Here is a 19,540-nt window from a genome sequence, read left to right as displayed (position 1 = left end):
TTATTAAGATTAAGGCCCCTCTGATTCTTAAATTCCTTTTGCGCGATCGGCCCCCTTGGGTTGAGTATCCTAAAGACAGGTTGAGGCCGGGCGTCTGGTTGGCGAGACCCTCTTTGCCCTAGCACAACCCTTTTTTGAGATCATCCTCTCTCTCGCTTTCTCTCTCGCTTTACCTTCCCCAGTCCAGAAGAAACTACACATCGCTCCGATTCATTTACGATCACTCCCCTCTAAAAGCCGATCCGTGTTGAGGCGGCGCGGCGTATCTTTCCCACGGAGGTGTTTTGAACTTTAGTGCCCAAATATCTCCCGCCTTAAACACTTAACTCGCCGAAAAACCCCCCTCAATGAGCGACTACTATCAGCAGTATATCCCCTCGATGGCGGGGACGGGGGAGTCGCCGAACCCGAATCCCCAAGATGCCCAATATCCGCCTCAGCAGCCCTCCACGCATATGGGGGGCATCGGCCCACCTCTGCCTACACCATACCAAAATCTAGGGTTCTTTGCTGGTTTTTCTAATCCCATAATGTTCCAAGCCCCTAGAACCCAGAACATTCGAAACCGCAAGAAATCCACGCCCGGGACGGATCACGTCAAACATCGCCGAACACGGTCGGGATGTTATACCTGCCGAAGTAGACGAGTCAAAGTAAGTGTCAGTTCTCCCGGATCCATAAGGCGATACTAAGCTCGACATCAGTGCGACGAAACCCATCCTATCTGTGAACGTAGGTGCAACGGTCATCATCTGTCCCCTCTACGCCCCTCTCCGGCACTCCCTTTCCCTCAAATTGACACCACAAACTCAAGCTGATGGCCCCAGGCTGCCGTAAGGGCAAGAGAGACTGTGTTTACCCCGAACCCTCTTCCGCAAAGGGGCAAGCAGCCGGGCCAAGCTCATCGAAGGACTCGGCGTCATTAACTCAAGAGCCAAGCCCAAGCTCTTCGCAGGATGATTTAGACGACGAAGTGGATGGGAACATCAAACTTGAACCCATTGTTGACGAAGAGGAACCTAATGAGGTGGCGTCTCCGTCCTCGCACCCCTTGGTGGGATTGCGGAGAACTAGCACGACTTCGTCCTCAAATATCCAGAAGGCCGTAACACGCCACAGCTCCGAGACACCTTCGTTAGAAGGTACCAAAAGCGCCTCACCAGCGGTTTCAACGAGCACGAGTGCTAGCTTTGCGACATCTTTCCAAATCCCTGACCCCCCGCTTGAGTCTGGCATATCCCGTCCGGACTGGTCCCATCTGCCGATCGATATACAATATCACTTAGCTTACTATTGTGAACGCGTCGCCCATTACAACTATGGAATGGCGAACGATCCAGACGACTTCTTCGGCTCGATCCTGCCTAGTTTGGCTGTGCAAAGGGGAAACGATGCGCTCTTGAACGCAGTAGTAGGGTTTTCGGCATACCACCGAACGATTCAAACCCCCAACGGCGAAATTCGAGATTTCCTTCGATATTATAACAGAAGCGTTACACTACTCCTCAGCTACCTACAGAGGCGGGACAACCAGAATGTTGCGACGCTATTAACTATATTGCAGCTTGCAACCATGGAGGTACACTTGGTTCCACATCCAGTTGTATTACACCCGTTGCTAACCAAAATAAAAAAGGAGTACCTGGGCGATTGGGTAAATCTCATGGGACACCAAAGGGCCGCGTACGATATCTTGACCCGGCTATTTACGCCAGAGACGATTTTAAACTCCGCCACAACTCGGATAATTTTGACTTGGTACATTCGATTCGACGTGTTCGTGGGGATGATGGGAGGGTTCGAAACTAACCTTCCGCGAGAGTGGTTCTCGGCAGCGGTGCAATTCTGCCGGGATCGTCTGGTGAGGGAGCCGAGCAATCTAAAAATGAAGATTGAGCTCCACGCCTCAGATCTGCGGTTGATCTCTAGGGACATGTCGATACTGTATGCTAGAGGCGGCCGAGGCGAGCTGTCGGGCGCCGATTTCGCCGCAGAGCATGGCTACATCACACATCGGCTGTACGAATGGAGGGCCAAATTGGACCCGGCCTTGACCGATCAGACCTACCTTATAACTGACTTCAAGCACAGAGCTCCGGTGGCTGAGGACGATATAGTCGACCCCTACAAACCCGGTTACCTGTACGATTTTCCATTATTCTCCATGACGGTTCTGACGGCGGAGTGGCACTCGATCCTCGTCATGCATAAGAGCCAGGAAGCTTTTGCACTACAGCAGAAGCCATCGGATGAATTGAGAGGCTTGGCGTTTGCAATATGCGAAATCTTCGAAACAGTGGAATTCTTCCCCTCGGCGCCGAGCAGCGCTCTCATACCGATCCAGGCTTGTCTCGCTATAGCCGCACTATTCCTCCCCCGAGATACGAGATACAACATGTGGTTGAGACGGAAATATGCGGTACTAGAATCTTTAGGGTGAGCATCTAACCAACTTTTTTTTTCCTTCTTCCCTATGTTTAATTTGGGGCCTAGATGATATGCAAGGGTACATCTAGGTGCTCAGCGATGCCGTTGGTGGATTCAAACCTGGCCCAAGGGACGATTCATATAATATTGTATGATCTACAACTTGGGAACAACGAGGCTAATCTTTCCGTATCACGTATAATTAGGTACGTCTTCCCGCTTACCGTGCGAACTCGGATGGCAGAGATATTTCGCGACCCCTCCTGTATACAATGGTGGTTACCAAACGACGAGGGACTAAGCCCTATATTACGGAGCGTTCGTGCTTTCGCAGAAGAGCGCAATGGGAGTCCCGGTTCCCCACAAACGAAGTCTCTCCGAGAGGTCAGTTCTATCTTTGCGAAGATGCGTCTCGACCACGAATACGAAGGGGTGTCTTCCCCCGGTGGATCTATCAGCGGCTCTTCTTCATTTTAATGCGCGGAAAGAGGCCTCAAGACTGTGTTTTTTGAGGGGGAGGGTATAGGGCTCGAATACCGGTCAGTTTTGCGGCGCAAGATGACACAACCCGGGAGGCTTCCTAGCAGACCCGCGTTGTTTTGGCAACGAGTGTGAACCCAATCGGTTGTCAAGTATCCAGCTCTGCCCGCGGATACCGACTAGTTCGAATAACCAGAGCCAATGCTGCCACATAGGCGGCCTATGTGGTGGTTCGGTGTGCAGCGATGTCGCGGGCGACTAGGGTGTGAAACGATGTTGTCTCGATGCGGCGAAAACCGACCCGGAATAGTGGCCGAGCCGGGATGCAACTCTGCACTGCGGGGCCGGGGGGACAGTAAGAAGTGAGGAGACCGACTATGCGGCCTGGTATTACAACGTCAGGACATATCTAAAATTGGGGATCCTACGGCACGGCCATACCAAGCGCAACCCTTACCTGTACCCGTACCATGGCACGAGGGCCTCACGGCTCTTGTTGGATGCTGTGGTCTAATTTTCCGCCCCCCTTTCGGCTCTCCTCCCTTCCTCCCCCCTTCTAGCGTATCGGACGAACCAGCTACCCGCGCTCGCAGGTCCAAAGGCCAGACGGTCGGGAATAGGCTGGCTGGCGACGAATCCAAGGCCCTGGGGCTTGGCCAAGACATAGTCCCCCGATTATTACGGCGGATTGGAGAATTGTGCGAGATGGATGCAGCGTGGAGTCTTCGGTCTGAACCAGCAAGCGCCGCTGTCACCATCCCATAACACCCGTACTTCGCCCAAAGCAGGGGCCCGGATTCACGGCACCTCCAATTACTTCTCCACATCAACGCCGTCGTGGTGATACACAAACCCCGGGTGTAGCAGGACAAGGTCTCCGCACATCTGCACCCCATCTGTGGGCAGATCTGCACTGCGGATAAGAGATCACTTGGTCGTGGTCCTGTTCGGGACCGGCAGTTTAGGGGCCTCTGCATTATATGTACGCTGGAAACCAACCCCCGAGTTGGCATACGAGTGGCGTCAGCACGAAACGTCACAGACTCGAAACAACCACTCCTCGTCGTGAAGATCAACGCGTCCTTTCTTCCACACGCAAACTATGGCACGCACAAGCGTAGGTACATAACCTACATGTACACTTGAGAGAGTTCAGATATGATAATTCCCTCTCTGACCGTCAGAGTTGACTGGGAAAAAAATTTTTGGCTGCATTTATACACGGCACGTACGGTACTGTAGATCAGGGACGGGACCAACGGGTCGGAGGCGCAAATGGAGGGTGGAGGAGAGGGGACGAGGGGGGGGAGAAAGAGAGAGAAGGGTATGAGGGGTAAGGAGAGGGGGAAAGAAAGAAAGAAGGCTACGGGATGGGAAATGGCGTCATCCGGAACAGAAAAGGAGAGGATGAAGGAGAAGAGGCGCTTGATGTGCTTCTGGAAAAGGTTCCAGATCCAATGGACCGTATGCCTAGATTGCGTGTCGTAATGTAATGCTCGGGGGATAGGGCGAGCAACAAACATAGTTCTATCGGTTGGGTAGTAGCCAGAGCAGGTTGTGCTCGGGACAGATGGCAATGGGATAGATAAAAATAACACAAGAAACACGGGACAAGATCAAATTGGGCGCTCCGATGCGCTTTTCGCCTGGATCCTCTCCCTATGTGACATCCGGAGACGGGGGAGGGGTTAAGACGATAAATATGGCGTCACGGCGAAGCGACGATAGGACCAAGTAGCTACGAATAATAAGTCGAGGGCGCGATCTTGGCTGCGGAAACACGACGCGAGACGCTCGCTGCTCCTCGACGAGCTCGCGGCGTCGTGCCGAATTGCTACCCTAGCCTAGTCTAGTCTAACCTCATGCGTCAGCTCGCTCTCCTGTAACCTCTACTTCTCCTTTTCTGTAATCCATAGGCGCGTTATCGACGTTACGCTATACACAGGCATCTCTCTCCCTCTCCGAATCCTGAGGTGGGAGAAGAACCTAACCTAAACACTACTCGCTAATTTTTTTTTTCGCTCACTCCTTTCTTTCTTCATCTCTTACCTCCTAAAACAACCTAGCCCGTTTACGAGGCCTGGGCCCTTCGACGAGGACCTCCGCGTCCGGCTCGAACTCGTCCTAGTCCTCCTCGTCCGAGCCCTCGTCTGAGTCCTTATCCTCGTCCGAGTCCTCATCCTCGTCCGAGCTATCCTCGTCCGAGTCCGCATCCTCGTCCGAGTCCTCGCCTTCATCCTCGTATTCATCATCGTCTTCATTATCGTCTTTATCGTCGTCTTTATCCTCCTCCTCGTCTTTATCGTTGTCTTTATCCTCATCCTCGTCCGAGTTCTCATCCTCGTCCGAGCTATCCTCGTCCGAGTCCGCATCCTCGTCCGAGTCCTCGTCTTCGCCCAAGTCTTCGTCCTCGTATTTATCGTCGTCTTTATTATCGTCTTTATCGTCGTCTTCATCCTTCTCCTTATCTTTATCGTCTTCGTTCTCATCCTCATCCGAGTCCTCATCCGAGTCCTCGTCTTCATCCGAGTCCTCGTCCGCCTCCGCCTCCGCGGCGTCAGTGTGGATCCATTGGCGCCAGAGCAGCTCAAGACCCTACCCGGCCCTCGCGGGTATGGCGTCCACGTCGGCCAGGTCGGTCAGCATGGCTTCCCCGAGCCGCTCCGGGCCGGCTACGGACCCCTATTCCGTACTCGCCTTCTTCTCCGGCCCCGACCCGTCTTCTTCCTCGGCAGCCGCCTGCTCCGCCGCCTCCGCCTCCACCTCCGCCGTTCCCGCCTTCTCCGCTCCCACGACTTCCTCTCCGCGGGCTTCCGCCGCGGGCTTCGCGGACTCGGACGCGCTCGGCTCGGTTCCCGCGACGCCCTCCACCGGCGTTTCCGCCGCCGCCGCCGTGGCCGGCTCCAAGATCTTTCCCTCGACGTCCAACTCCGAGTCCAACGGAGGGGCGGCATCTTGGCCGCCCTCGCGCGGCTCCTTTTCGTCTTCATCGCGGGCCTCGAGCTCCACGAGTATGCCCCTCTGCGCATTTACATTCACGCCCTGGGGCGGCGCGCCGGCGTCGTGCTCGACGGCTCGAGGCTCGCTTGCCACCCGAGCTGTAGGAGGATTCTCGCCGAAATCGCCCTCAACGATGACGGGCACCTCGACCTCGGACTCCTCCTCGACCGTCTCGGGGGCCGAGATGTGCATGGCGTTGAGCCTGTTGGCGACGCTCGTTTGATCGTCTTCCCGCTCCTCGATGACGGTCGTGACGGCGCTGCCGGTTGACGGCCGGCTTGAGTGTCTGGCCGTATTGCTCCGGCGGGAATGTAGGCCGTGCCGATCGTCGTCGTACTCGGCGCCCTCGTGCTGCTGCTGCGACAGCGGCTTGACGATGGCGGTCACCACGGATTTCTTCTCTTCCCTCTCGGGCAGCACCGGTTCGAGGCCCTCAGCCTCCGGTGGGAGCTTGTAGTTCTCGGCCGGCAGAAGGTCGTACATGTCGCAGACGGTTTTGAAGAACGCATATAGGCCCGTCTGAGCCTCAACCAACCAGAACACGCCTCTATGCTGGAACCACGCGTGCGCGAATATCCTATGGAGCCGGCGGAATACGTTGACGAGGTTCTTTAGCGCGGCACTCTTGTCGTGGCCGTCCGACAGTACTACAAACCTGCTGGGGAAGATCTTGTGACTGGTAACTATATTTGCTGCCCAGTCGAGAGTGTGGCAGCAGTAGTCGATAGCGCAGCAGCTCTTTGGCTGGTCGTGGACGGCACACAAAAACTGCCACTCCGAGGCGCGCATCTCGGGACACGTCGCCGAGGAGCAGGGCGGCGTGTCGAAGAGGAAGCCGACTATCAGTCTGTTACACTGGGCGATCAGGAAGCGGCAGAGTTCGTAGAGCCATAGCGTGCGGTCGACGCCCGGGGGGGGCGTAGCTAGCTGGAGAGCAGTCGCTCGGGTTATGGGCGTCGTCTCGGACTCGGTGTGATGGTAGTGCAGCGCCGCGAGGTGTTCCTGGAGCTGGAAGGCCGAGTCGAGCTGCAAGTGTTCCCGGTCAGTGGAAGAAATGGCAGCACGACATCTGCCTAGATCATGTACGGACCTCGCCTAGGGGGACCAGCGGCGGCCCGGCAGCCATGTCCTCGGACTTGGTGCCGGGATGTATCCGCCTCTTCGAATTCGCGTCGGCGGTGATCTGCTCCATCTGTTGTGCTTGGCGGCTGGCGGTGGTTCCCAGCCCTGGCGACTTAGGACCGATCTGAATTTCGGCGGGAGGTGGTGGACTCGGTAGTCGGGGCGAGCCCTGCGCTAGAGACATGGCTGCGTAGGGGTTCCTGGGGCCTCGGAGGCAAGTTAGTTGCTGTGGGAACTGCGGTCGACGTCGTGGCTCTATTGCTAATCGTTATGTGTAATGTTGGTTGTGGTGGATTGGTTCCCATCCCGGTGTCCATCGACCGTATGTTTGCGTTATCGAGATGTTGACACAGTAACTACCCAGGTAAGTAAGATAGTTGGCGGTAAACAAATAAGGTTACCATTACGAGAGGGTAGATATAATTATAGCTAGAATTAGTATATTAATCTTGTTATTTGTTTTTAGTATAATTTTAATATAATATTTAAGTAAATATTTATAAATATAAAAAAATTTTATTATTAATTTAAATTAAATTATATTTATATAATTTCTGATTATGAAATTTTTAAAATAATATAATTATCCTATCCAGAAGATAGTTATAATACGTTAAACCCCTTATTATGCTAATTAATTACGGGGTTAAATACCTCTGTAAATACCTATATAAATACAGAGTTATTTAGAGGATACTTTATTTTTATTAGCTAAAAGTTCGTATATGCTGTTTTAATTAGTTAAAAGTTCGTATGGCTAATTTAAAAGGGATGTATCTAATAAAACCGCAGCATACGCGTCTATCTATTGAACAGGAGCAGCGTGGGCACGCTGACGGAGGCACGAAAAGGGCTACCCAACTGCCAACAACTGGCCTAGTGCCGATTAACTAAGATTATAGCTGTAAACAGCTGTAATCGGTTGATCGGCCAGCTGAAAACGGCAGCTGGGAAAGGGGACTGGAAAGGCAAAGACGAGGATGGCTAGAAAGGCATGGCAAGAAACGAGTGAATGGCTGTAGGTCCTGATATCTACAGGTCTAAGTCTAACTAATGAAAATATAAGTGCGCGACCCATATAAATATACATCGAAAAGGCTACGTGGCCTAGATCCACCGCACTACTACAGCCTCCCCAGTTTAATTAATCCGTAAGGAGTAATTAAACTCCCTATATAACAATAGGTACGGTAGCTCTCGTTCCTATTGAACCTAATCAACCTAATCCCGATTAACCCTAATTAACTAAAAGCTAGCCAGTTTAATTAAAGGCTAATAGGATAAGTTAGGAAATAAGGCCAACTGGGAACGATTGCAATAGCAACAAGTAGGTAGTGGGGTAGGTAACTGCAACCGTACCTAATCCTGAACCTAATTCCTAATCAATCCCGAACCTATTCAATCGCTACTAACTAGGAGCTAAGCCAGTTTAACCAACGATTAATAGGAAATAGGAAAGATCTGATAATAAGAACTAGGCTGGCGGAGCTATAACCTATAAACTAACCTAATCAACCTATTCCTAATTAACCCTAATTAACTGGGAGCGAGCCAGGTCCATTAGGGCCACTAAGAAATAACAGGGATCAATCGGAAAACAGGAACTATAACGGGCAGGTAAAACAAGCGTAGCTCCCGTAAGAAACGAAAGAAACAATCCCATACGATGCAACGTAATCTCCGTCCTTCTCGTCCATGGCTATTACCGATCCTTTTCAACTAATCCTAATCCTATAAACTAACTAATATATCCTGTTTATGCCTGACTATTTCCGTAACTCGTTTCTGGCTATTCTCGACTATTATTCGTCCGGCAGCATCTACCGGGCTTCCCTTAACCCTCGATCCCTCCCCTATACGTAGTTCTAGGGGCTCTCTGGGCTCTTCCTACCAACTATATATCGGTAAAGGCGATAAGAGGGGTCTCCGGGCATTATCATGGCTGTTTCCGACTATGACTTATGACTGTTTTTTCTAGGCTTTCTTGTTTAATATCTTATTTAATTCGTATATCGCGGTATCGTCTATATAGGTCTCTTGATCCTGATCGGTACGTTCCCGATTAGGCTTGTAGCGTGGGTATAAGGTCTGTCGGAATCTTCGTGTAGTAAATAAGGGCATCGTAGTACCTATCGGTTAGGGAGGCAAGGAGAAACCTCCCCAGGTGCCGTAACTAGCTAGCAGGGATAAAACAAAGGCAATCGAGCTATCGGCAAGCCTCTTATAATTAAAATAGACCGATCGGAAAGGACTAACTACCTTCAAGCGCGTGTTATAAAAAGGGGGTAGTAGCGGTAACGGTATCAGATCAACTAAGAGAAAAACTGCCATCTAGGCACTGTTGAAAAACGACGGAGGCAAAACCAGGTAAAACGGGCACAGCTCCCTCAAAAGAGATAACTAAGAAACGAGGATAGGATAGATCCACTAATCGGCGAACGAGCTTTTAGGTAAGCTAATCAAAAGCTAATGGGAGGGCGTAGTTATTGATGGTCGCCATGGTTATCTGCCCTTCCCGTTAATCCAGCCACCTAAAAAAGGCTCAATCCGAAAGCCACGAAAAACGGCTCTGATCAACTAAAAAACAGGGAATCTCCTGATCGTCGTATCCTAAACCTAATGACTACAAAAACGGTCGCAAAAGGTCACTCCTAAGGCTGAGGTAAGGACGAGCTACTAGGTAGTCGCCACTGAACAGGAGCAGCGTAGGCACGCTAACGGAGGCACGAAACAAGGACTACCCAACTGCCAACAACTGGCCCAGTACCGATCGAACCTAGATCACAGCTATAAACAGCTATAATCGGTTAATCGGCCAGCTAAAAACGGCAGCTAGGAAAGGAAGGACTGGAAAGGCAAAAGGAGGAGGATGGCTAGAAAGGCATGGCAAGAAACGAGTAAATGGCTATAGGTCCTAATATCTACAGGTCTAAGTCTAACTAATGAAAATATGAGTACGCGACCCATATAAATACACATCGAAAAGGCTACGTGGCCTAGATCCACCGCACCACTACACTATTTACTTATTAACGCGTTCAATTCTATTTCCTACCTATTTCAATCCTATTTATATACAAATTAATCTAAGTTAGTTTCTCGTTCAATCCAGGTTAGTTTCTCCTCGTTTAATCAAGAGTCGATTGCTAATCAATCCCTTTTCGCAGTTCAAACGTCGATTCTTACTTACCTCTTTTTCCCTAGCCTTTGAAGAGGTCCTAAGTTTTCAGTACGAAAACCTAAAGAAGCGCAGAGTGCTTCGACGTATTTTATATATTTATAAACTAATAATAGCATTTTTATATGAATATAAAGGTACGTACCTAGCTACAATCTATAGGGTATGTAAGCTATTTATAAAGCTTTGATAATTTTTACTACAGGTACTGAAAGTATATAAGTACCTAGGTGCTCAAACTCAGGCGACCTGATCGTGTTGTACCTAAGTATCTAGGTACCGAACCAGGGTCTCAAGACCTTAGTGGGGCAAATGCGAGCCAATGATATAGCTTTGATTGGTCCGGGATGCTCCCCCACAGAAGATACAAAGATACATAGGTACCTACTTATGTACATAGCACCCCCTAATGCCGGGGCATAAAGGTTCCAAGTAGGTACCTAGGTACCTAGGCACCTGACCTATCTCAACATAAATATGCCCATAGGAAGTTGCTGCTAGATGTACGATGACGCGGATCGGAGGGACAGGGACCTCCCATACATCTGCATACCAGACCTGTGTGATGCCATTCATTGCACCTCTCACCTCTAGTCGTCCCTAGGAGTCTTCGCTACTAGTCCCCAAACCCGGGAAGACGGGAACATATCGCGTAGATCTATCCATCGACCCTCGAACAAAGCTGATCGCCACCATGAATTTCGACGAAGACCTCCCCCCCGACCTTGTCGAGGCTGATACGAGCTCGCAAGACGACAAGCTCGTCAAGGTACCCATTACCATCGTCACTGGCAAGCTGATAATAGACCACGAGTGGGAGCCGTGTTTATCGCCGCCACTAACCTCGCAAGCAGGCTACCTCGGGGCCGGGAAGACCACCCTTCTAAATTACATCCTCACTGCCCGTCATGGAAAGAGGATCGCCGTCATAATGAACGAGTTTGGCGACTGTCGGTGCAGAAATTCCCACAGACAGCGCCACGCCACAAAACTGACTTCACCGCAGCACTCGATATCGAAAAGTCCCTGACTATCAACAAAGGTGGCGAACAGGTTGAAGAATGGCTCGACGTCGGCAACGGTTGCATTTGCTGCTCTGTGAAGTACCACTGCGTCGTGCTACGCCCAGAGGAGACGTTCTAATCTCAGCCCAGGGATTCCGGAGTAAACGCAATCGAGTCCCTGATGGAGAAAAAGGGTGCATTTGACTACATCCTCTTGGAAACCACAGGACTAGCGGACCCGGGTAACCTAGCCCCCCTATTCTGGGTTGATGACGGGTTGGGGAGTACCATCTACCTAGACGGCATCGTCACGTTAGTAGATGCGAAGAACATCCTGCGGAGCTTGGAAGACCCGTCGGGGAAAGCAGAAGGCCACGAAGACCATGACGGCCACGGGCCCGTCATGACGACCGCCCACGTCCAGATTTCTCACGCGGATGTTATCGTGATCAATAAGTCGGACTTGGTCGATGCGGCGGAACTAGAAGATATCCAAGCGCGGATTCGGGCAATCAACGGTCTCGCGAAGATTCACGTGACGAAGCAGAGTGCCGTACCCCAGTTGGAAGGGTTCCTGCTGGATTTGCATGCATACGACCAAGTCGATGATGCGCTGAATGCCGTAAAGAAGGGGCATAGTCACCTTGACCCTGTCCGTGCAACCACGCTCCTCTCCTAGCTGCGGGCTTGAGCTGACCTCCATGTCAAAGACTATTTCCACAGTTGCCGTTGATGTGCCACCCTTGGCACCCCAACAACTCGAGCACGTCGACGCCTGGCTAAGATCTGTGCTGTGGGAAAGCGAGGTACCAGGAGAAACTACCAGTCCAACCCGCCCCGTTGAAATCCATCGCCTGAAAGCCCGTCTAGTCTTTGACAACGGCGATGTGAAGATGGTGCAAGGTGTCAGAGAGATTTTTGAGATTTTTGACTTAGACTCACCCTCGGATCCAGACGGCGGCACGGCGCAAGCCGGAAAGGTTGTTCTCATCGGAAGGGGTATTCAAGAGGTCAACTTTGAGCGGAGTCTGCTAGAGGCAGTCCGAGGCCGGTAAAGCCAGGTTCTATGGGGATACGCCTGTGGGCTTCAAACTGCCGAAGCTCTACGATGGTTTATGGGATATAGGGCGGCCCACAGATGCCAACGGGAGCGGCTCCCATGACGTCGGTGGTTCGGTTGGTTGCCCTGAGCCGCCGTTCGTAACATGACTGACAACTGCTAAACCTCGACGGAGACGGCGTCGGCTCCGAAGGTGTTAGATTCGGTGCAGTACCTCGGGAATTCCGTAGATATGCATAAATTAAAAATCCCCCCCTCGCGCGCCGTTTTGAACCCATTACACCGCGCGTCCGACAGACATTATCTATATACCTGCCGGCTCGGTCTCCACTGAGCACGTGAGGTATCAGGGTGGGAAATGGCCTACAGCAGATTCATGCTAATGAGGATACAATTCGTACAGAACACGTATCGAATGGAGATTTGTCCTCCAGTCCCTACTCACCTTCTCGTCGCCAATGCAGGTATACCTAGTCCGAATGCTGGGCTGAGGACGCGTGAGGAGGATATTGTGCTCTTCGAAAACATAGTCCGGGATTTATGTCAACCATAGGGGTAAGCTTAGGTAAGTAAGATAGCTCTCTACTGGGGAGGTATGCCTACGTGACACATAGGTATACTCCAATTTGTCTAATATCCCAATTTTTCCAGGTGTCGAAGGCGTTTATTTAGAGTAGATGCCTTTCCGCGCGAAACATACTAGGAGTTCCCTGAGGGGGGTTAATTGTCGGGTTAGGTTATCGACTCATACGCGTTACACATGAAGGGGAAATCAACAACTTGGACAGCTGCGCGACGGTGCTAAGCCAAAAGCCTCTATGCCCTAACCCATCAACTTGAGTACGGTTGTTTACAGGCGAGTCCCCTCTTTGGCAATAGGAAGATTTCGACTCTGCTTGATACTTGTTCCCAACCCTGTGCCGTGTGTCTGAAGGTGGTACCTAGTTGATATTGATGCCGAACTAAATGCCTACCTATACACTCCGACTAATACAGGTAGGTATTATGTCTACCTAGGCTTTTCGCGGGGACAATTTACCTACGTATTGCGATCCGTTAATCTTACTAGCACCTTACTGCCTACCTAGGTACGTAATATACCTAGGTATATCAACTGCGGAGAATATAGGTAGGGCAATAGTACCTAAATAAACTGGTGCGATCTGCGCCAAAGAAAAATAAAGGAAAGCTGAGGAACGGAGTCTTTGCATCATTGCATCACATGCCGGCCGGCCTCCGGTACCTATTATAGGCACGTAGGCAGTACCTCTGGGTAGGCCACCGTAAAGTGTTCGGGTCAGGGTTGGTGGTCGCAAGGCTGGTGGCTGTGCCAGGGTGTAATTTTGGCATGTATCGTGCAAGGTACATCGGGAAACCGTGGAGGTACCTGGACATGGAGCTGTGAGCATCAGAGGCTGCGTGCATTCCAGTTTTGGGCGAAGTACCCAAGGCGCCTACGTATGTATCACGTCTTACGGCGCGAGGTGTGCGTCTATCCGCCTCTAGCCACCCCCTAGCCTAGCGAGGCAGATGCGGTGTGCACGTAGTGATGGGGAGATGCAGGACTAACGCGCTTAGGTCTAGCGGGCGGTCTCGTAGGACGGGGTCTCCAGCTTGCCTTTCAGCGATCGCAAAGCTTCTACTTGCCTAAATCTCCATTGCCATTTCGCAGAGTACAACCTCGCTCACCACCCAGACGGCCCCCTCGCACGATATCCTCTCCGACCCCCCGACGACTTGATCCATCGAGAGCCTCTTCCCCCCCCTCGAGAGTCCACGCCGGAACATCTCTGTCTCGGCATCGTAGTCATGAACCGACCAGGTAGTTGCTGACCCTCTCCCTCCCTCTGCCTCGCGTGCCCCGCCTGTTTGCTTTCCATCGTAACGTCGACCGATTTCGCCTTGTCGCGCGTGCCGTCTCGAATACCCGATCTCCCTGGGCCACCTCGCTATGCTCTGCGACGCGCAGCACCGGCCGCCACGCGGGCCATTGGCTGCCCCGGGGCAGTAGACACCGCTTCCGAAGGGGCCTTCTCCTCGTCCCTCCGCCTTCAGCCTTCTCGCGAAGTCTTCAGCCTCGCCCCGGCCGCTGAGGAGAGGTCGCGTGTGCTTGTCGCGCTTCGGATGCTATACGTATACACGGCCGATCGACGGAACCCCTTGATGCGATCCATCCGATCCCCCGCCCTGCTCCCCCGCCTCCTCCTCCGCCTCCTCCTCGTCATGTTGCCGACGACGTCTATAACTTTGGCTAATGGTGGACGTCCCCAGGAGCCGTACCGCAAACCCTTCGAGGGATGCCGACTGGATTCGGCAGCCAGCAACAATCACAGCAACCAGGCAGGACGGTATCGACTAGGTTACCAAATGGGAAAATAGGTATGGTTGCGCGCCGTCCGGGTGCTTGGGCCTGAAGCTGATAACTCGTCTCGGCGGCAAAGCGAATAATAGTGCTGTGTGGGCATTTGGTGCTGTACCTATGGGTGCTGCTGGTCTTCGGGGATCGTCTGGCCAACTTGGGGGCAACCTCAGTTTTGCTCAGAGCCTGAGTGGTTCACAACCAGCGACACCCCTTGATCTCTCGTAGGTTGTGTTTTTCTTAAAACAATATTTATATACCGTTTGTTTGTCCCCCCTTTCCCCCACCCTCTCCCTTTTATATGGATTTGCCATCCGATAGACTGCCGTTGTTCTGGCCACTGTATTTCGTGTGAATATTCCTCAGCCTCGACTTTACTCCACCTCATCTGGACCCTCTGTTTCCTTCATTCCAGCCTCGCCATCGTGATCAGGACACCAGAGACCATGGCTCCCAAGTCAAAGGCTAGGAAACCCAAACTTTCACACAAGACCCGAAACCAACCAGCCACAGCTCCAGCCTCCAAGGTGTCGAAAGGGTTGCCGTATGCCACTGTCGCTGCTAAACCTGCAGCTGAGCCAACCCCAGAGGCTTCTGCAGAGGCTTCCACGGCTGCTTCAGGAAGCAATGAACCCCCCTTCTCTCTTGAGCGGTAATGAATCGTTACAATGGCGTTCTATATCCTGCTATACTCATCTTTCTAAAACATGACACCTCACCCCAACCTCCTCTTCTCCATACTGGTTCTCTATTATGACAGATGGCTGATTTTTCTAGTAGCGACTTTCCGTCGCTGGGAAATACTTCCCAGCTACCAGCCGCAAGCTCCCCTTCATGGTCAACTGCGGGATCGAGATCGATGGGTGGGGCGATACAAAGAAATCAACCTACCCCTCTGTCCTCTCAACCATCGCAACAGGAAGACTTCTTCTCCCCTTCACGAATGGGTTCCGGCCAAGGCCAATATAGGTTTAGCAACCAATCCAACGTGGCCCAGTCCTCCCAACCTCAACCCAGCAGCATTGACGAATTCCCGCCTCTGAGTAACAATAGTCATCGAAACGGCAACGGCGAGATTGGCCAGGAACGTGGCTCTAATCTAATGTCATCACTCAGCTTCAGTGCTCAGGGCAGCGCCACTCCTAGTTCCTTGCAAGGTTCTAGATCGGGCAACGGCCTGCTGAACGCGTTGTCCGCCAACACTCGAACGTCCGACGTTCGTTCCCCGGACGGATCCGCTGCGCCAGGTATATATGTCGAGCGATGTCCATGCTGTCTCGTGCTGACCGATTCGTAGGTGCCTCAAGACCTCAAGATACCCGAAATGTCGGAACCGGAGCTAGCGAAGAAGGCCGGCAAAAACCACCCGGTTTCCGAGAAGAAAATCTGGCTTCCCAGTCATCCCCTCAAGACCCGAGTCCTTCGGCTGACGGACGAAATCCCCACGGAGCAATTGGCAGTAACGAGGCTACCTCGAGCAAGACGACCGAGCAGAAAGAGGATCAATCCCCGGCTGTGCACGACCCCCTAGCAGGCATGGCTCCCATCGACCGATGGGGAATCAAAGGTCTGCGTACGTTAATGAACAACTATCCCGACTACAATGCTGCGGTTATGGGGGTGGATCCCAGCTCGTTCGGTATAGATTTCTCGGCACCCGGGTAATTTTCCTATTGCTATCTCGTATTGGAATCCTCGTGCTAATAAATTCTAGTCTGATATCGACGCAAATATTCTCCTACTTCAGCGACGTTCCGCCGCGACCAGCCATTCCCGAATATCGTCTGCCAGAGTGCTATAACGTGAACAACGTACAGCCTCTAGAGAACAAGATCAGCAACTTCAACGAGGAGACATTGATGTGGATATTCTACAGCTGTCCCGGGGACATCAAACAGCACTTGGCCGCACACGAACTGTACGGGCACCCACCTTTGTCGAGAAGCTCCTGGTGCTGACTCTTACACTAGGTACAGCCGCGCCTGGCGATGGCACAAGAAGCTGAAGATATGGTTGACCAAGGACGAGATCATGCATCCCCGAATCCTCAGTACGCAACACGAGGAAGGGTACTACATCATTTGGAACACGGCCGAGTGGCGTAAGGAGCGCGTAAGTCCCGACCTGGGTCGAATGATTCCCATCTTCGAAAAGTCCCGTGCTGACAATTTCTCCACAAGCGAACCCTTACGCTTCACTACGCAGACCTAGAGACTAACAACCCGGCTCTGGCGTGAGGATTAGGAGTTTCTCGATCACATTACACGCGGTATGGGGGCTCTCGCAAACCGGCTGGCGTTGGATTTGACGGGGTACACCCCCCTTGGGGACCTAAGGGTAATTGTAGTGATACGGTGACTTGATGCATGGTAGACGTGGGCGTCGCATATGCCCAGGTCGGCAGATAGGCTTTTGCATGGGGCGTTCTGATGCCTCCGAGATATCAATACAGGACCGCTGGATCCTCGCACACCCTAGGCTTCTCGGCCGAAAGAAGCGCCTCTAGATTCGTCTTGCACCGAGATTGCTTGATTTCGTGATTCGGCGTCGCCGGAGAGACCGGCTACCGTAATCTGATCTGTAGTGTGGCCAGGTAGGGATGGGCCGTGTTCAGACTCGCGCGATACGCATAAGGAGTGGTGCTGGAACTCGCGCCCACGTGATGGTCATCCGGCCGGTCGAGTCCGGCGAAGGAACGATGGGACGGCTCCGATCCTCAGTATAAGATCCCGACGGGCCCCGGCCCTGGCTCCTCCTCATTTTCTCTTCTCCTCTCTCTCTCATTTTGCGCCGGGGGGATAATTTGCTCTTCTGCGTGATTTTGCGACGTGGCTTTCCTTCGTGTCGGGCATTTCTTGTTCCGTTGTCTCCTGGGGTAGGTAGCTAGAGACGAAGAGTCTAACCGGCCGTCGGCGCCGTGCTTTAAGGAACTGAATACAGGAGAGCAGGCTAACTACATATTCAAGCCGAGTCCTATCTCCCCTTTTCTTTCTCGACTCGATTTGGAGACGCGCTTAGCGCCTCTCCCCGCCTTGCCCCCAGACCCTCCTTCCGGCTCCACCAGGCGAAGTATCGTTACCTTCCTTCAACGTACGCCTTTAGGTCGCGCGCCTGGGCCTCGAACGCAGCCTGCAGCCGCTTCTTGAGCAGGGCGATGGCGCCGGTGGTCCAGCCGGAGTAGTAGGTCTCGTAGGAGAGGAGGTGCGTGGAGCCGTTGCGTAGGTCGACGAGGACGTTGGGGTGCTCGGCGCGGGAGCCGATGCCGCCGATGCCGTCGTCGTAGCGCCAGACGACGAGGTAGGCGTCCCGGACCGAGGAGGGAGGGGAGGCGAGGGAGGAGAAGTAAGTGAGGACCTCGGCGCTGGTGGTGTTGAGGCTGCCGAGGAGGCCGCGCGAGGTGAAGCGCATGGGCATTTCGGGGTAGAGGTCGTCGGGGGTGGCGGAGACGTTGGCGGGCAGGGCGACGTCGACGACGAACGAGTTCCAGCGGCCGTAGGACTGGAAGTCGAGGATAGCAGCAAGGAGGGCGTGCGACGGCACATCGACCACGAGCTGGGCGCAGACCCCGAAGACGGCCCCGTCGATCCCGTAGGTCGGCGTCGGCAGCGTACTCGCGCCATCCTCGGGGCAGCGCAGCGACCCGTAGTCAACGTCGACGCTGCCGCGGGTAGGCCGGGCGGAGACGCCGGGGGCGAGGGCGAGGGCGAGGGCGGAGGACAAGAGCATGACGGCGGCGGCGTCTGTGAGCTACTGCTGCTCCTTCTGGCTTTCGTTTCCACAGAGGGAGATAATATTCCAAGTAGAGAGCGAGAGAGATATCAGCATGCGCGCGACTGTCGCGTAAATCTGGGAGATCGATCTCGTGGCCGATCACTTCCCATATGGTCCTACTGACCCTCCCTCGTTCGTATTCCCATATGGATCACAAGCATCGCCTGCGCGGCCGCGTGATGAAGGGGGGCCCTTGGGGCTAGCCACACACTGCACGCCCCGAGAACGCTACCGCCTGCCCATTTGTCCGCCTATAGAATCCGAAACAAATCGCCCTCCCTCCCCTCTCCGCCCCCCCACCGCGATGAGCAGTAGAGTGGAGTGGGGAGTTTCGCTGTGCCGCTGTCCCGATGCTATTTCTGGCGGTGGTCATCGCGTACACATAGCTCGGTTGAGAAGGGGAGGGGGCAAGCCCTGCTTGCTGCCCTATAAACCACGCACATGGAGGCGTCGACGGCCGTCTCTTCCCTGGGCACTCGGTCACGAGAGTGCTTCGGAAAAGGGCTTATACGGGGAGGAGGAAGTTCCGCGTAGCAGTTCACGAGGAGAGACACATAGCTCGAGCTTTGCTCTGGCTCTTTTATCTTCAACATCCTCGTTACTTCCTCTCTCTCCCCTCCCTCTCCATCTATTCATTTTCTAGATTCTCCCTCCTCCATCGTTTATCTTCATCCTGCTCTGTTCTGCTTTGCCCTCTGCTTCTCCCGACTCCTTGGGGTGTATGAAGGCTGTTCATTACGTTAGGTTACCGAGGGGTATTGCTACCGAATCTCTCCTTGTAAGATATCTGTAATTTCGAAGCCGCCCAACCGCTGATGCGAATAGCGGGAGGGGGGCTGGAGTGGGTATCCGTGAATACCAACGTCGGGCATCTCAATGAAGAGGGCCATGGCCAGATGGTATCGCGATATTAGGATATGCGTAGATGTTAAAACCGGCATGTCGCGAGGGGAAGAGAGATAGGGAGGGAGGAGAGAAAGATAGGGAGAGGGAGGGAGAGGGAGGGAGGAGAGAAAGATAGGGAGAGGGAGGGAGAGGGAGCGAGGTGGAAATACCTCTCTTAGGTAAGGTAGGGTATGTACCTTAGGTACCTACCTCTAGGCACCTAGTACCTTAGGAGGTACCTCTTCTTAGGCCGG

At 53.0% G+C, this 19,540-nt stretch overlaps 7 protein-coding genes across 7 annotated transcripts; 3 read left to right on the top strand and 4 right to left on the bottom strand.

The window, feature by feature from the left end:
* The first annotated feature begins 149 nt into the window (after positions 1 to 149).
* GGS23DRAFT_37069 (uncharacterized protein) lies at positions 150 to 3,006 on the top strand. The gene is made up of 5 exons (XM_051513346.1): positions 150 to 653; positions 705 to 732; positions 828 to 1,579; positions 1,637 to 2,436; positions 2,634 to 3,006. The coding sequence occupies exons 1-5, from the start codon at positions 348 to 350 to the stop codon at positions 2,902 to 2,904; spliced, it is 2,157 nt and encodes a 718-aa protein (XP_051377275.1). The 5' UTR covers positions 150 to 347; the 3' UTR covers positions 2,905 to 3,006.
* Positions 2,996 to 4,051, bottom strand: GGS23DRAFT_37095 (uncharacterized protein). Its single transcript, XM_051513348.1, has 2 exons — positions 3,349 to 4,051; positions 2,996 to 3,291 (listed from the first exon to the last, which is right to left on the bottom strand). Exons 1-2 carry the CDS (start codon positions 3,918 to 3,920, stop codon positions 3,087 to 3,089), a joined length of 777 nt encoding a protein of 258 aa, XP_051377274.1. The 5' UTR covers positions 3,921 to 4,051; the 3' UTR covers positions 2,996 to 3,086.
* Positions 4,052 to 5,031: 980 nt separating this feature from the next.
* GGS23DRAFT_592331 (uncharacterized protein) lies at positions 5,032 to 5,553 on the bottom strand (the record flags this gene model as incomplete). The annotated part of the gene is made up of 2 exons (XM_051517865.1): positions 5,032 to 5,454; positions 5,533 to 5,553. 2 exons carry the CDS (start codon positions 5,551 to 5,553, stop codon positions 5,032 to 5,034), a joined length of 444 nt encoding a protein of 147 aa, XP_051377273.1.
* Positions 5,554 to 5,589: 36 nt separating this feature from the next.
* On the bottom strand, positions 5,590 to 7,213 carry GGS23DRAFT_592330 (Mob1/phocein; the record flags this gene model as incomplete). The annotated part of the gene is made up of 2 exons (XM_051517864.1): positions 5,590 to 6,933; positions 6,998 to 7,213. 2 exons carry the CDS (start codon positions 7,211 to 7,213, stop codon positions 5,590 to 5,592), a joined length of 1,560 nt encoding a protein of 519 aa, XP_051377272.1.
* Positions 7,214 to 10,901: 3,688 nt separating this feature from the next.
* Positions 10,902 to 12,266, top strand: GGS23DRAFT_592329 (cobW-domain-containing protein; the record flags this gene model as incomplete). Its single annotated transcript, XM_051517863.1, has 4 exons — positions 10,902 to 11,157; positions 11,214 to 11,310; positions 11,362 to 11,863; positions 11,922 to 12,266. The coding sequence occupies 4 exons, from the start codon at positions 10,902 to 10,904 to the stop codon at positions 12,264 to 12,266; spliced, it is 1,200 nt and encodes a 399-aa protein (XP_051377271.1).
* A 2,214-nt stretch (positions 12,267 to 14,480) lies between these two features.
* GGS23DRAFT_36837 (uncharacterized protein) lies at positions 14,481 to 17,347 on the top strand. The gene is made up of 7 exons (XM_051513328.1): positions 14,481 to 14,650; positions 14,713 to 14,854; positions 15,408 to 15,877; positions 15,928 to 16,291; positions 16,345 to 16,548; positions 16,601 to 16,742; positions 16,875 to 17,347. Exons 1-7 carry the CDS (start codon positions 14,569 to 14,571, stop codon positions 16,986 to 16,988), a joined length of 1,518 nt encoding a protein of 505 aa, XP_051377270.1. The 5' UTR covers positions 14,481 to 14,568; the 3' UTR covers positions 16,989 to 17,347.
* Positions 17,348 to 17,560: 213 nt separating this feature from the next.
* GGS23DRAFT_36865 (uncharacterized protein) lies at positions 17,561 to 18,531 on the bottom strand. Its single transcript, XM_051513330.1, has one exon. The coding sequence runs from the start codon at positions 18,354 to 18,356 to the stop codon at positions 17,706 to 17,708; it is 651 nt and encodes a 216-aa protein (XP_051377269.1). The 5' UTR covers positions 18,357 to 18,531; the 3' UTR covers positions 17,561 to 17,705.
* Positions 18,532 to 19,540: the final 1,009 nt, after the last annotated feature.

Source organism: Durotheca rogersii (assembly GCF_024521655.1).
Source record: "Durotheca rogersii strain YMJ 92031201 chromosome Unknown GGS23scaffold_1, whole genome shotgun sequence".
Taxonomy (NCBI): Eukaryota; Fungi; Ascomycota; class Sordariomycetes; order Xylariales; family Xylariaceae; genus Durotheca; species Durotheca rogersii.
Note: the sequence above shows the minus strand (reverse complement) of the source record. Positions and strands in the feature narration are given on the sequence as shown.

Bases quoted from the DNA above. Each gene is read 5' to 3' on its own strand.
- GGS23DRAFT_37069 (XM_051513346.1), top strand. From the start codon at position 348: ATGAGCGACTACTATCAGCAGTATATCCCCTCGATGGCGGGGACGGGG. The intron at 1,580-1,636 runs GTACACTTGGTT...AAAATAAAAAAG, and splicing joins TGCAGCTTGCAACCATGGAG to GAGTACCTGGGCGATTGGGT. The intron at 2,437-2,633 runs GTGAGCATCTAA...ACGTATAATTAG, and splicing joins GCGGTACTAGAATCTTTAGG to GTACGTCTTCCCGCTTACCG.
- GGS23DRAFT_37095 (XM_051513348.1), bottom strand. From the start codon at position 3,920: ATGCCAACTCGGGGGTTGGTTTCCAGCGTACATATAATGCAGAGGCCC. The intron at 3,292-3,348 runs GTATGGCCGTGC...TTGTAATACCAG, and splicing joins ACAGGTAAGGGTTGCGCTTG to GCCGCATAGTCGGTCTCCTC.
- GGS23DRAFT_36837 (XM_051513328.1), top strand. From the start codon at position 14,569: ATGCCGACTGGATTCGGCAGCCAGCAACAATCACAGCAACCAGGCAGG. The intron at 14,855-15,407 runs GTAGGTTGTGTT...TGATTTTTCTAG, and splicing joins GCGACACCCCTTGATCTCTC to TAGCGACTTTCCGTCGCTGG. The intron at 15,878-15,927 runs GTATATATGTCG...ACCGATTCGTAG, and splicing joins GGACGGATCCGCTGCGCCAG to GTGCCTCAAGACCTCAAGAT.
- GGS23DRAFT_36865 (XM_051513330.1), bottom strand. From the start codon at position 18,356: ATGCTCTTGTCCTCCGCCCTCGCCCTCGCCCTCGCCCCCGGCGTCTCC.